This window comes from Gouania willdenowi, chromosome 12 (assembly GCF_900634775.1).
Source record: "Gouania willdenowi chromosome 12, fGouWil2.1, whole genome shotgun sequence".
Classification (NCBI taxonomy): Eukaryota; Metazoa; Chordata; class Actinopteri; order Blenniiformes; family Gobiesocidae; genus Gouania; species Gouania willdenowi.
This window is the reverse complement of record NC_041055.1, coordinates 20018101-20034301: the sequence shown is the minus strand read 5'-3', so window position 1 is coordinate 20034301 and position 16201 is coordinate 20018101. Positions and strand designations below refer to the sequence as shown.

Genomic DNA, 16201 nt, shown 5'->3' with positions numbered 1-16201 from the left:
TCCTGTGTTAATGCTCAGATTGGTTATTATTATTCTAAATGCAAACATGAATGTTGATGTGGCCCTCAAATCAGACAATAACATTTTTGTGGCCCCCATTGGGACAGCGTTTGCCCATTTCTGTTCTAAACCCTTCTTGCCACCCATTTTGTTACGACACAAGAGACTTTTCTAAAATCCACTTGTTAATTGTGCTGTTGAGCAAAACTCTGCTTAGTCATGTTTTGTCATGCTGATTTAGCACCATCTCTGCCAGTAAATTATTCAATCAGCCCTCCTGTGATGGTGTTGGTTTGGTCCCGGGCTGAAACTGGAGCAGTGCATTCCGCTCCACTTAAACCTGTCCAATACAATGTCGTCTAATGCTCTTGGTGTCATGATGCTATAGTGGTTGGCCTTGGTTTCTTTTCTGCTGAGCCCATTAAAATCACAAATGCCATTGGGTACATTCATGCCTCAGGGTGCTTAAGTGTTTTCTATTCATGCCAGTGTGGCCATTTCTTTGGTTGGGGTCTGGTCTATATTTTTTTCCCAATGTGCAGTATTAAATGAACTAAACTATTCTAATTTTTATTATTAAAACATGAGATTTTACAGGCAACACGGGTCAACTGCAGGCTTGACAGTTTTCAGAGAGATGCTGTGTTTTTAAAGTCATGCACGTTTTTTGATGGAAAAAGCTAAAAACTTCACCCCATGACTCCCAAAGAGCCCTAGGTTGTGACATTTAAGAATTATCCTAAACTGTACGTTTTTTTTTTTTTGTAGGCGTGTGTTTGTTTTAAAGTTTCTGGATCATAAAGGTACTCAATTATATCAGTTGGACCAACCCTTCCTGATATCCATAAAACAAGATAAGAACATGCAATATAACGTGAGAATTGCAAACTGCTGATTTGTTTCAATTTTCTTCAGTTACGCATTTTTTTATTACAATTCCTCCAATATAGCTCCATGTATTCTGTCTAGTTGTCATAAGGCTGTGCTCCTGATTCTACAATACATGACTTAAAAAATAAACCACACGACTATCAATACAGTCACTAAACTGCCCAATTATTGCCACAACCCTATGTGACATAAACTTTGGGACACATTCAGCTTTGTTATTGTGGGTCATCATGTGAGACAGTTGGAGGGGTGGTTAATCAGCCTCTCATTTTCCAATTATTGAAGTCTCAATTCCATTACAAATTTTAAACTTTTATGATGATTGACGAGAGATTTCACTGTTTTACTTTAATTATAGGGGAAGATATGAAGCATTTCTAGCATTCACTTAAAAAGGTAGGAAATAATTAAAGCAGAACTAAGTCACTTTTTCACCTTAATAAATCCTTCTCGTAGTTCCTGTGAGGGTAATACAAGTGTTTATGGGGTGATTGGGGGGTCTTTCATCCCCCCTGCTGTCTGGCCAGAAAACCGCACTTGCAACTTTGCTGCCTCCGACCCGGTGGCAAGACGTATTGCTTTACGGCAGTCCCATACAAACTAATGCTAGATTATGACCAGCCCCGTGGCTGCACACGGTTGTCTACAAATTCACTTTTCTCTAAATTCTATCATGGTGGAACCAGCAAAAAAGGAAAAGAAGACCTTTGTCCATGGAACGGAGCAACTCCATGCAGTGAAAGCTCAGCAGCAGCACACAGCAATCACGTACCGTCGTGGCGGCGACAGGCACGCACACACACTCGCAACCCAGCGCTCCATCAGGCAGCACACACACAAATATCCATTTTCAGAGCCGCTTTGTCAGCACACAAACAAACATATCACACACATTTCCACACTTCCTTCCGTATTACTCCCACATCATTCATTTATTTTACTTGTCTCTCTTCCTCATACTGGTCACATGGGACTATATGTGTGAAAGCACCCTTAGTGTCACTGTTGTATTAGGATTTTTCATCGCTTTCTACCGTCTCGGGAGAGCAAGACGGTAGCTGTGGGGTGGGGCAGGCAGCGGGGGGGGGGGGGGGGTGTAGTGTTTATGACAGTGACATAACCAAAGGGACCTTTAGGGGGAGCGCTAAGCACAAGTTACTTAGTTCTGCTTTAAGTTTCAACATGCAACACTTTATTCATGTTAAGTTATGTGCATCGTTTCATTTTCAAACGACCACTTCTGAAACATTTCATTGGAAATCATCATGTTTCTATTTTACTAGCCACTAACTACTTTTAACTAATAGAAACATGTTTCTACTTGTATATTCTGTATTATATTTTGGCATTGATATACAGTATGATATTTTTTTTCTACTGTAATATGTGCTCTTGTATTTAATCCTTATTTAATTAACAGTTTCTACATTTTCTTTTTTCTTTCTTTCATTGCTTAGTGTTTACTCTTTTCATTTGTAATATTTCTCGAGCTTCTGTGACACAAGTCATTTTCTCCTGGGATAAATAAAGTGATTCTGATACAATTCAACAATTACGTAAGATTTTATAAAAACTTTTTAAAAACATCAAAATCTAAACACCAATTTCTGCACCATCTTTAACAAAAACCTATCTGTGATACTTGAACACATCTGTCACAATATTAGGAGGACTCGCTTGGTTGGAAATGTAAGAATCGGTTCATTATCGTCAATAAAAACGTGATTATTTTATTATTGATTTTTTTCCACCACCCCAAGACAGCAGAATAGTGAAAGTAAAGTGTTACCTGATTTGTTAATTTAGCCATTTGCTGTTAAAGACCCTTAATTAGTCATGTGTTTAAGGTTATAAGCGATACAATTTAATCATATTCAGCCAAAGTTCCCACATTTTATACGTATTTATTTTTCCTTTTTTGTGATGTGTATAGCATGCACAATGTGTTATTTCAAGCCAGGTGGGAGACGTTCTCATTTGGAACCACCTGGATATCTTTGAGTTATATCTTTTTGGGGGAGGGAAACAACCTAAAATCCCTTTTCTCTGATCAAAAAAGCAAAAGCAAAAAAATGTGCGTGGCTCATGGTGTATGAATGTCTTCTTTAACTTTGTTTAGTCAGTAAAACACCTTGAATGTTATTTAGAGTTTATTGCCATTGACCTTGCGCATTAGGCTACAGAGCTCATTGGTCACCCAATCCGTCCTGGTGACACGGGATTTTTATAGCCCTTCGTTTTTTCCAGCAGCTGTGCAAAAATATATTGCAGTTAAAGCATATGGATGTTCGCCACAGATGATATTTACAACCGCTCACTGTAGTGTGCTGAGCTGTTGCTCTCCTAAAATACAGTAGAATTTGCCACTGCAAGTATTTATGGTGTCAGGGAGTTCAACTTGTTATTACTGTGTAGGTCACTGTGTCATCAGGTCAGATTTAATACAGTGCTACTGTATTAAATGTCCTTATGCGCACAAAAAGAGTTGAGTCGGTCTTAATCGTCAGGCTCACAAGGATAATATCTCTGTTTATACTTAAATAACTTTTCCTTATGTATTTATTCTAAGTATGAACTTCTGTTACATCGATCAACTAATCAACTGTAGATATTTCAGCCCCTTTAAATACACAAATTCAAGGAAACTCGACAATATTTGCCAGCACTCACTGTTTCTCCATGCTTATGTCACACAATGGCAGTCATTTTAAATTTGAAAATGTTGCAACAAAATCCTGCTTTTTTCCTCAAATTATTTGACATTTCTCCAAAATACATAATAATTGGTTGCAAAATGAAAGAAATTTAAAGTGAAGATCCTGCAGGGTCTAATGCAGTGTTTTTTCAACCTCGGGGTCGCCTAAAATGTCTAGTAATTGTTAAAAACAACCTGGATTAAAATATTATTTTTCTATTTTTTGAATGATTATTTTTGGTTCAAATACACATCACACACATTACATATCTAATAACTGTACCTTAAACTTTCTCAAATATAAATCTAGTTCAAATAAAAAGCAGTATAAAAATATCTGAGGTAGCTACTCTGTATTTGGTATTTATATGACACGTTAATGAACTCGAACAAAAACTAATTCTTGGACAAAAAAAATGTCTCTGGGGTCGGCATGAGGTCAAAATGGGGTCACAGCCCAAAAAAAGGTTGGGAACCTCTAGACTAATGTATGTCACTTATTGCTTTGGATATTGTCATTTCCTTACATACTTTAGATATCCTTTCTATGTGGAAGTGCAGACAAGGGCACATTTACTTTGAAATTGCTTATTTTCCCCACCTTTTATCTGTGGCACCTTGTTTTGACCTCAAACTTCTCCGTTTTTGCTCCTGAACTAAAATAACTTTGACATTCCTGGTTTGAATTGAATGTTCTTATAGATTTTAAGCTGTTGAATGTTTTCCGTTGCACTTTTTGATCATGTAAAGCACATTGTAGTGTTGTGTTCAAGACCACACTATCCGAGACCAAGACTTGCCCGAGACCAGAATGCACCGAGAACAAGACAAGACCAAGACTTCCGGGAGCCGAGACCAAGTCAAGACCAAGATCGAGACAAGCCGAGACCGAGACCAAGACCATAAACATTTTTTTTTTCAATTTAAAAAAAATATGAATAAATAAAATTATGACAAGGTTCGACAGTTAAATAACATTCTCTCTTTAGTTTTAGTTTCTTTTTAATACATTTGATGGACAAAAAAGGTGCCTGCAAAAAATTAACTAAAATATTAAGACTACTACTGCTACTGATAAATTCACAATTATTCTACATATTTGATTTTTATGTCAGCTGAATGTACAGCAAGTGTTTAAATGGCTGGTCACCTACACACCGCAGAGCGTTTCCTCTTTGCTGTGCTTTTACAAATGTATTATTTGTGGTTCGTGAAACCAAATTTCACAACCAACAAGTTAGCGGACATGTTTAGCTCCCGCCTCTCTCTCCTGCTTGTGTGTGTGTGTCACACGTCACTCAGTCACAATAAGGAAGGTTGCGGTCATTATACAGGGTGGATTAAAGAATGAATCCACCCCGTATAATGTTGTTTATGCACTCTTGTTTTATTATTCTATTGTGTTGCACTTGTACTTTTAGCACAACTCTGTACAGCACTTTGTGATTTTATCTGCAAAAAGCGCTTTATAAATAAACTACTTACTTACTTACTGAAAGGATTGTTTTATCCCGTTCTTCTCCGTGTTATTATCACATTATAAAAAAGTTTAAACATAGCAGGAATTAGTGCTGGTCTCGAACGGTCTTGAGGGAAAATCCTGAGTCCGAGACAAGACCGAGTCAAAATGCTTCCGAGTCCGAGACCTTTAAAATTTGGTCTCTTCTCGACTACTACAACACTAGCACATTGAGTTGTCTTGTGTATGAAATGCGCTATACAAATACATTTGTCTTGCCTTTGAAGGGTCACTTTATCATCAGGCTTGCATAGCAATTACTTTTTGTGGGAACAGACCACTTTTTCTGAGTCGACTTCAGTGTCGTAGCCATACTAACACTGGTGTGTTTGTTTTGTGTACGAACATTGGTGTATATGCTCACATTAGATCATGCTGGAAGACTGTGTGTGTGTGTGTGTGTGTGTAGCTCTCTCACTCATGATGAATGTTTAGTGTGGGCAAACGCTGGTGCCAAAAACATTCTTTCGCTGTGAAAACATTTTGGGCATTTCAGCCAACTTGGCTGCACAAACATGATTTGATCATGTGTCTGTGAACATAACAATGATGGTATGTCTTTTGTGCGGGTCACTCACTAGGGTGTATCATTAAAATACGTCTGAAGCGGCAGCATTGATTTTGATTGACTTAATTCACATATTTTTGTGTTTTCTCTCTCTCTGCTGATAGAGCCACGAGTGGAACAAAAATGACGAGCGGCTGCTTGCTGCGGTGGAGCACGGCGAAGCAGATAAAGTTGCGTCTCTTCTTGCCAAGAAAGGTGCCAACGCAGTCAAACTGGACAGTGAGGGCAAAGCAGCGTAAGTGAAATAACAGACTGTGAAGTTTGTGACCAAAAATGGAGATATCAATCATAAACTCGATCCGCATTCAAAAGAATAACGGAGATTAATACTGGAAAAAATGGAATTGTCGCAAACGAAGACATTGAACAATACCTGTGTCAAAAACTGTAGCGTGCTACCTAACTTTTATATTTATTTCATCTTTTCATCCATTCTTGTGGCCTTTTTTGTACAACCCAGTCCCCTGTTTGTTTCATATTTGGTTCCATATTACAAAATAAAAAATATAAAGTTTAGTTGGAATTGCAAGCCAACATACAGTATCTACAATGTCATTTTGAATAATTGCATTTGTAATTATTAATATCTACAATTATATTCTCACCAGTCACAATGTCACTTGTTGATTGTTGACCTGTGACAATGACTGTTGTTGATATCTCCAATTGTTGTTATGTTGTTAGATAAATACAGGTATTCATGTTGTATCTAAAACCCAATTATGACCATCAAAATTAATTTACCGATATGTCACCTTGGGAATGTAACTTGTAAGAATGTAATTTCAGATATCTAGAATTGCATTTCAGACATCTAAAATATAATTGTGATTATTGAAAATTAGATTATTTCTTGTAACAATATTTAACATCTTTAATTCCTTCCTTCAGAATTTAATTTTAAATGTAAAAAAAAAAGGAATTTCATCTAGTCAAAATGACATATCCAGAATGTAATTGTTGCTATCTCTAGTAGCAAAATACATTTCCACCAGTCACAATTATTTTTTGACACGTGGACATGTATTTGTAGTATTCTATAATTGTTTTTCTTTCATGTGAAAAAGGAACGTAATCTAATATCTGAAATTAAATTAGACATATCTGTAAATCACTTTTGACTTGTTAAAATGTACTTACTACCAGGGTTGGGGTCAATTCTAATTGTAAAATTGGTAATTCATTAAAAATGATGGGGTATTTATAATTGTAATTGTAATTTTAAAAATCTGTTGCTGTTGTAACCGTAATTGAATTATAAATGAGTTCAGAAAATGCACTTTGTAATTGTAATTGCCATGGAAATTTAGTAAAAACTGTCAATTACAATTTATTTAAACGCAAAACAGGTGGTTGGTGGATTAGAGGTAGGATATAATTGAATATATTTATATAGGGATTAGGGATGTAACGACTAATTGTAAGGCAGTTAAAAATCGATTCATAGTATCACGGTTCATATCGATTCTCTGAAAAATGAATAGCAGTACTTAAATTAACAGCGGAGGGCGCTATATATTTACCCTTCTCTGGTCCAGAAGTGGAGGCGGCGGGCGGAATCTCCTACAACTCTCTTTCTGGCCGCCTTCTACTCTTAAACATGTTCATAAAGTCCTTACCCCTTTAGCACCAAAAGAATATCTGTAATATTGCGTGAATATCTGTAAAAGTCATGTTTTTCTATTAGCTCTGTCTGCTAGCACGTAGCATCTCTTCTTCACTGCTGGAATAGCTACATGCCGGCCGACCACCGGATTACCAGCGCCCTCTGCTGGTCCAAACAAATATCTGATGTACAGTAATACAGCGCAATGACTGTTTTTTTTAAAAAAGTCCAATTGTTAAGGCACAAAAAACATTTTAAGTTGCACTTTTAAAAAGAAAAAGAACCATTATGCAGTTTTGCATTGTTTACTATAGAACCAGAATAAAAATTAAGGCTTCTTCTTCATTTGTATTATTCCTTTATTTATTTCATTCAAGATTTATTTTTAGTTAAATTGCATTGTTTTGAATAGTTTATCAAGGGATTCTGACAATGAAAAATAAAAATAAAATAGTATTTTCTAAATATTTTATATTATATCATCATTTGTCTACGGTCCCATTTTGTAAAATAAATCGTGAGAGAATCGTATCGTGAACCCAGTATCGTGAATCGAATCGTATCGTGAGTTGAGTGAATCGTTACATCCCTAATAGGGATGATACAAAGATTAAAAATACTGTGAATGTGACTCATGTTTTGTTCAAAAAGTTTTTACCTATTGCTAAATTCCAACTCTTGTCCCTAGTTGGGCTTTTACATAAGATATTACAATAAATGCACCAAAATATAAATGTAAAGATGCTGAAATGACATTGTACACATTAAAAAAACCTGCATACAATTATCACAACGCTATATATAAATGAAAAATTGTATGTGAACCTTAGTAATTGAGAACGTAATTGTAATTGACTTCCAGGGGAAAAATAATCATTAGAATTGATTTGTAATTGGAAAAAAATGCTGGTTATCGTGACCATAATCCTGCTTACTACATGTCAAAATTGTTTTAAAGATATCTTCAGTTCACATTTGACATGTTGAAATGTCATTTTCATTAGTGGGCAGCTTAAGTGAAACTAATAAGCCCTGCTGAATAAATGTTTAAACAGCCGTACTCAGCCTCCCTGACACTCAGTGTTTTGTGATCCTGCCTGTTTCAGCAGTGATGGCTGATTTCCACATGTTCCACATAGTGAATAACATTGAAGCTGAGTGTTAATATTTGACCTCTTTCCTTTCTGAAACCTAACACTCACTGACCTTAAAGCTTTGAGCGGTTCACACAGTGTTAGCAACATCCAAGCACATATGCAGATCCTCGCATGCTAAAAGTAACACAAAGACTCTTTTATTTCCCCGCTAGTTCATACCCTTGACATTTTCAGAACTGCACACTTACACACACACGTTTTTTTTCAGAGCCTTTGTTTCTTACACTGAACGTGGTTTGGAATCAAACTACTCCATTCTTTCCACGATTCACAAAGTGGCCGACGCTGCCGTATCTCTATGGAGATGAAAGCTGATTGAGAGGCATGTGGCATTGTTGTGTATGCAAGTTAGTGTGGTGGAGAGGGCTATGTGTACGGTTCCTTTCATTCTGCCCTCTGAGGTAGAAAGGAGTCGTATTGATTGACTGCTGCATACATATAGTGTATGCACAAACACAAGCACGCTGTTCACACAAAGAGCATTTTTGACTAGCCAGGGTGCTAAATAATACCGTGCATCCACCAACCATGAGGCGTCTTTGTCAACAGATTTAGCTTAGGTCCACTGGTATGGTTGTTATTGTAATGCGTTGTAGCAAAAAGTGCAACAAAAAAAAAAAAAGAAATGAAAATAAAATCTAAACAGCCATTATCAGTATGTTTTTAAACATAAAGTCTCTTCTTTGATTTGTGTGTAGTCTTCATGTAGCAGCTGCTCGTGGTCACACAGACTGTCTATCTGCCATATTGGCTCATGGAGCCGACCTGTCAATCATTGATGGTGCTGGTAAGTAAAAAAAAAAAAAAAAAAGTCAATAAATGTGTTGATAAATCCTAACACATATCTTCTTTCATCCAATGAACAGGTTTTGGTCCTTTACACCTCGCTGCCAAACACAATCATGCTGAATGCTGCAGAAAGCTTCTTCAGGTTGGACACATTCAATATTATAAAATACGGTTAGGGATGGGTTTGTTTTTCATGAAATGTCATGACGTTCCAGTTTTCCGCATTTTTAAATGATTTTTCTATTGTGTTAAAAATCCTACTACAGCATAACAAGCCATGTGTTTGATTACCAGTAGCACACATTGAAGGTAGAACAAGCTGCTGAACCATTTTCCTTGTGCTTTGTTTCCTGAAAACAATGGGAATGGTCAAATCTCTTTCATTCCAAATCTCTATTACAAAATTCCATCAACACACTATACTGAGATTTTTTTAGTTCCAATTTAATAGGTTTTAAAACCAAAAATATGTCATGAAATAGCAATGGAATGACATCATGTGTTATTGATAGTATGTGTGATGCAGAAAAGAAGAAAATGTGTAAAAACTAAAAACACAAACCAAAACTTGCTTTATTGACATTGTCGGAAAAGTTCTGAATCCAAGTGATGGAATGCAGGAGTGATAACACACATTTTAAATAATCTCTTTTTGTAAATAAGTGGAAAGAATCCGTATTTAGTGCCTCCTGAATAGATTTATTTCAATTATTTTTATCGTTTCCGGTCACCTCCCACCTGGTGCGGGACCAAGACTAACCTTTGTATTTTCAGTTGATGTTCTAATCAAGATCATTTCCATCATCATTATTATGATGACCATTTTTAACTAAAAAAAATAAACATTATAAAACCCATATTTTTAATGCTTTCATTGGTTAATTTTTAACTCTCTCTGGTGTTTTTACTTCATTCTTTCTCTAGCTTGAAACCATTTTCTTCCATGAAAACACCAGAAATGTGTTGGAAAGTCACTTTGGCAGAAGTAAAAACACTTCTATGCATCCATCTACGTGACTCCACATCCCACAATGCAATGCGTGAAACTTTTCCGACTATGTCAACAAACCGGGCGGAGATAAAAAAACAGACTTTGGAGCTGCAATTTCAATGTTTTTCACATTTTGGTCTTTGATTTCTTGATTTATGAGGCCTACGTTATGTCTTTATCTGATAACAAAAATATATACAGTATGTGTTGTCCCTAGCAGATTTAAAATGTCAGAAAAAAGGGCAGTTGGTTTGCTTCATTTATTGTGTCAGGTTTGTTTGAGCAGAAAAACCTTATCTCAGCAGATGAAGTCGGGCATGAAAACACACACAGACAGTGGGAAACTGAAGAAACAAAAGCCTCAGTCTGATGCAACGTACTTTCTGAAGTATCTCTAACCATAAATCAGTTTGTGTTCTTCCCTGAATTGAGTTTTTTACCCTCCAGTAAGAAGAACAGAAAACATGTTAACTTTAAAGTTATTTAGTACGGAGAAGTGTCGTGTGTTATAATTACATTAAAATCCCCCACCCATGCAATTGTCACAAGTAACTATTAACAGACTTCCTCTTTGTCATCATTTAGGGTAAATATCCCGTTGACGCAGTGGACAGCTCAGGAAAGACTGCTCTTCATCACGCTGGTAAGTTTCAGTGTCTAGGGTTAGTAATTAGACCAATGAGCCTTCACTGGAGGCTTTAGGAAGAGCATGAGAAAATGTCTTACAAGATGGATGATTGTATCATCATCAAATGTAGATTAATGTTACATTAGGTTCTGCGTGGTAATGTTTGTGTCGTTCAGTCTGGGTTGTGTTTTCTTTACCCCTCAGCTGCCGCTGGGAACATCCAGATAGTTCAACTGCTGTGTGAATTCAAAAGTTCCATCAATCTGAAGGATGCAGTACGTACTTTTTTATGATTGCTTCCACTCTCTCCTCCTCAGACTTATTTTTCCTGGCACATTTCCTAGTGGGCCTCTGAAACAGAGGGAAGACCACAAAAATGCTTCATTCAGTTAAAAACAATATTTTGTGTCTGTTTTCAGTCCAGAATTTAGAAACATTTTTTTTCCTTTTCCTGATGACACACACTGATGATCAGTTTCTGTTATATTCTACCTTCACAACAGTTGCATTTCTTTACTAAAATGTTTTGCATGCGAAATATTGCCATAACAGAGATTTAAAGTCAAGGTTTTCAGGGTCCGACCCATGTGTGCGTGTGTGTTTTGTTAAATCGTAGTGTGGGAACTCTGTTCTCAGGCCGCAGACATGCGGTCTCCATTGCAGCGACGTACCGTGCCTGTGGTTTTTAGCCAGTGGAGTGTGAGCATCCGAGTTTGTGTGCGCTTTTGTTGTGAGCGTGCGTGCGTGCGTGCGTGCATGCGTGTACGTGTGGAAGCAAAAGGAGAAATAGCTTGTCAAAAAAGTGGAATAGAGTAGTTGATCATTCAGTTCCTTAATGTCACTCCTGGCTTGATCTGTTGGTGATAAACACATCCCGTTTGTTCATAGTGATCCACTGGCACAAATAGCCATCTTTTGGATTCTGCCAAATCCAAATTTGTTTACACTGACTTTCCGGCATGATCGCCACGATGTAGCTCACGTTTGTCAAACTCAAAGCGAAACTAAACGAAACCTCAACTTAACATACTATTCAAAAAGAAGACTAAATGAATCTTGCTGGAACTATTTCTAAGTTATGTCCCAGGCGGGAATAAAGTTTAGCGTTTGCAATAATCTTCTGCAGGTGCAAGTTTGGTGTGGCTTTGTGTCCTGTTAGCAGATACAGAGCACACATGGCTGTTTCTATGTTGAGCAGATCACGCTAGCTTGTTTTGTTTTGCCTTAAGCTCATCTTACAGCTGTAACATGTTTCTGAACTTAATCTATATTTAACTCAAATGAACACACAGCGTGATGTGGAAGGATTCTTCTGCCAGGCCTAACACATGCCAGACAGAGAAGGTTTATAGCAAATTAAATATGTGTAACCCAACTCTGCTCAGATAAATGAGTGAGATATGCTGTGAAGTTGTGTGTTTGCAGCTGCAAAACATCTCATATTGCCCCACAGCTGAGATAAAAGCTCAGTGGTTCATCTTTTGTTTGAAGCTCGACAAGGAAATCAAGCCTGTAAACAGTAACAGATAGAAAACAGGAACAGTTATAGAAAATAAGGTCCTTATTCTTCCCAGGTTTTGGTTTATCTCGTCATAACATGAACATAATAAAATGTCTAATTTGCGTCTTTATGTCAACTGTCTATTTACATATGCTACAGTATTATGATCATTTTTATGTCTCGGTTCCTGAAGAGTTTTGCTTTAAGGATTGTAAATTTTGACGGTGAATCATAATCCTGCAACTTAAATATGTTGCAAAATTACAACTTGTGTACCAGACAGTGTGTTTCCAATTTAAGTGTGACTCACTCCTGGGCTGGTTCAGTGGTTAGCACACAGGCTCTAAGCATGTAGCTTGGTGCATATCCTAATTAGTGTAGCCAGGACTTCATTGTTTACTGCCACTGTAAGTGGGTTTTTTGGCAATTATTCCCAGCATGGAACCAACGATCTTGTTGGGATTTGCCGTAGAAGGCTGGAAAGCAGGGCAAAAACATGTTTTTCTCTTCTCACAATAAGAGAAAAGTAACGTGATAGAAGCGAGTCTGGTTTGCTCATTAGGTAATCGTTTGGCTTTCCTACATTACGTGGGTAAATCAGGAGTTTTGATCCGAGCATCGTCTGTACCAGCTCATCCCGAGCCGGGCTGACTCAGAGCCCATCCCAGTTTCTAAAATCGTAGAATAATTGCCCTTAATCTTGTGAGGGTAAAACCCAAGAGGATACCACAAGCTTCAAGTGTGTTGTTGTTTCTACTGTGCATCAGGAAAAGTTCAGAAGTTACCTTTAAAGGGGCAGTATTATGAAAAATCACTTAATAATGGTTTTGTTATACAGTGATATTAATTCCTTTAGCCTCATTCAGAGGACCAAAGTTGAAAAAGTTCTGTTTCCTCCCTCCCTTCCTATACCACATTTTGTAAAAAAGTGAGCTCCAAACAGGTGTGTTGGATGTTTGCCGCCTTATGACTCATAAGGGGGAAACTCCTCCTTACAAACCTGTCTCCTCCTACCCTACATAAGAATGTGGGCTCCTCCCTCTCAAACTACCGCACAGGTTAAACAAACATGGCAAAAGCAGGTTAATATCACAGTTACTGTAATATCTTTACGTTCAGCATATAGATAATCCAAAGCGCAGCGTGAGCGCTCACGACCAGTTTCACTTTTAGCAGCCGTATACGCCTCGTATCGTCTTTATGGGATGATCTGACATGTTTTGTAAGCCACTGTGACGCAGCGGTAGGACAAAACAATGGACTATCGCGTCTTCAATGGGCTATTCCTGTGGTCAGAAGAGGTGAGGCGGAGAAGGAAGTGACTGTTTATGATTTACTGCTGCTGTGATAAAGCAGCGTTTGTCGGACTCACAATCACAATAGCCACTGAAATAGCTGCGTTTTACTGTAATGTGCAGTTTTTTTGGCTGAAAACAATAACAAGAGTGTGTGGATACACTGGATAGTGAAAGACAATAATAAAGCTGTGGCATGAAGTCGGCTTCTGCAGACACGCCCACTCATGCTTATGCATGAAGGCCCCAAAATGGCCTGTTTTTAGGAGCGGTCTGAAAGTGACTTTTCAGAGGCTAAAACTCTGGAAAACAAGCGAGTTTGGGGAAATAAACCTCAAATACTATGTTGTTGGGGTTCTTAGAACAAATGGAGATGGGTGAAAAATAGCATAATACTTGACCTTTAAACAGTTAAATCTGCACAAAACGTTTCATCTAAAATGTGCGGAAACCTAATATTACCAAAATACCGGTAGTTTCAGAAAAAGCAAGGCCAGTATGCTCCCTGTGTTCTTCAGTTTTCCTTCTTCATAGGTTAAATACTGTTTACAGAGGATCACCACACCTGTGAGCTAGCATACATCCTCACACACTGAACTCCTGATCAAGATAAAACACAAAATACAGTGTTTGTATTGTAGTAATTGTAGGCAAGTTGACACAGAGCTGCAGTGTGTGTGTGTGTGTGTGTGTGCGTGTGAGGAAGCTTGGAAACACACTGACTTTCTCTAAAACTATGCTCAGTGCCGACACACACGTTGTGACAGTGTCCTCCTGAGCCCTTTATTTAATGTTCGAGTTGATTCCAGGTTGTTATTTCACAGTTTGGATTTTTCAAGGTATTATAGATCAAATAAGATGCCATACATGACAGTTTTAGCCAATCAGCATGTTGAGATGAATATAAGAAACTGATGTATGAGGTTAGGGGTCATATTTGAGGTCCTGTTGCAAATGGACAACTTATTGAGCCTCTTTGGACAAAACACACCCTTTTTATTGCATTTTAGGTCCCTTTTAACTCATTTTATCAAATCAATGTGGTTATCACAGATTCATAGAACAATGGGGGATCAATTTGCTGACTTTATGGATGGGCCCCCAAAAGCTCTCCCATTTATTCCCCCTTATAGATGGCCCTGTCCCCACATGACTGTTCTAGAATGTTCAGGTCTGTGTTCAACCACCTTCGGGTACAGTGGGGGTCCCCGGGCTCAAAAGGTTGAGAACGGCTGATTTGCTGGACTGTAAGGAGACACATTTTAAAACCTTTCACACATCTAGCTGCCATACGTAGCGTTGAGTCAGCTTTCTGATGTCAGACCAAATGTGTTTTGCGTGGGTGTTTATGTGAGCATGTGTCATCCTTTCATGTTTCCATGATTGATGTGCTTTTGCCTTCAGGACGGTTGCACTTGTTTGCTGCTGTCAGCCAAACACAGTCACGCTGATGTCTGCGGTGCTTTGTTGGACTGTGGCGCTGAAATCAACACCTCCGACAACGCCGGCAGGTAACAGACCGACCTCCGGTCCACTGTGTGACAACATAGAGACCATGGGAGTGAGTTTGAACCATGCCTGTGTTCTCCAGGACAGCCTTGATGCTCGCAGCAGAGTCAGCGGCTGTACCCGTTATCGAGCTGCTGGCTCAGCGTGGAGCTGATTTGTCAGCGGTGGACTCAGAGGGCCACGATGTTGAATATTACGCCAAACTGTCAGGCAACACTGAGGCCAAAAGTGCCATTTTGGCTGCGCTGAACAAACATTTGGCCTCAGGTGAGAAGTGCATGGTAACAAATAATTAATATTGACATCAGAGACTGTACAGAGAACTGGTTGATTGTGTTGAACTGTCATGTAAACAGTGTTTTAGAGCAAAGGCAGCATCGCCATCTGTAGTCACATTTATGCAACTGCATCTTTCTTTTAGGTTTTTTTGTTTGTGTGCTTCTGCCTAATAAATATAGACCCCCCCCCCCCAGAAAAAAAACAACTTCACTTTAACAAAAGAACATTTTAAATCAAAGAATATTTGTTTACTTTTACTCTTCCTTTGATTGAAATGTTGTTTTTTGTTTTAATGAATTAATGTTTTTTGAATGAAGTTTGATTAAATTCATCTTTTTTTTTTCGTATTTGGGCAATAATATAGCTAGGAAATTTGTGTCTTTAGTATTCAGTCCCAAAACTATTGCTTCAGAACTTCAAAACAATCAATCAAAGAAAAAAAAAAGTGTTTGAATGCAACATTAAGTGTTTTTGATTGAAAATATTTGTTGTGACTGAAGCAATATTTGATTGAAAAAACAACAAATATACTTTCATACCATTTACAGTTTTATATGTTTGATTTCATATATTTTCTCCAACTATTATTTGTTTCCTTTGATAGACACCAAGTCTCCCAGAAGTCAGCAGGTGAGTCCACAGTCTCTCTTCTCTGTAATCTCTGCAGAAACCTAAATATAGTTCATGTATTTCAAATTGGCATAGCTAAACAAATTCAAATTAACAAAGATAACAGAAAGCTCACATAATATATAATTTAATATCAGTTGTTT

General features: G+C 37.7%; 1 protein-coding gene across 3 annotated transcripts in view; it reads left to right on the top strand.

Annotated features, from left to right (window-relative positions):
- Positions 1-16201, top strand: part of rai14 (retinoic acid induced 14) — a 51444-nt gene that overhangs the window by 22007 nt on the left and 13236 nt on the right. For 2 of the 3 annotated variants that reach the window (XM_028463034.1, XM_028463035.1), the window contains exons 3-10: positions 5778-5908; positions 9135-9223; positions 9303-9367; positions 10802-10859; positions 11049-11119; positions 15045-15151; positions 15232-15416; positions 16033-16058. In XM_028463034.1, the coding sequence (XP_028318835.1) occupies positions 5778-5908; positions 9135-9223; positions 9303-9367; positions 10802-10859; positions 11049-11119; positions 15045-15151; positions 15232-15416; positions 16033-16058 (732 nt within the window). Of the gene's footprint in view, positions 1-5777; positions 5909-9134; positions 9224-9302; positions 9368-10796; positions 10860-11048; positions 11120-15044; positions 15152-15231; positions 15417-16032; positions 16059-16201 lie in introns of those variants that run through there. The other variant, XM_028463036.1, reaches the window with a different exon arrangement.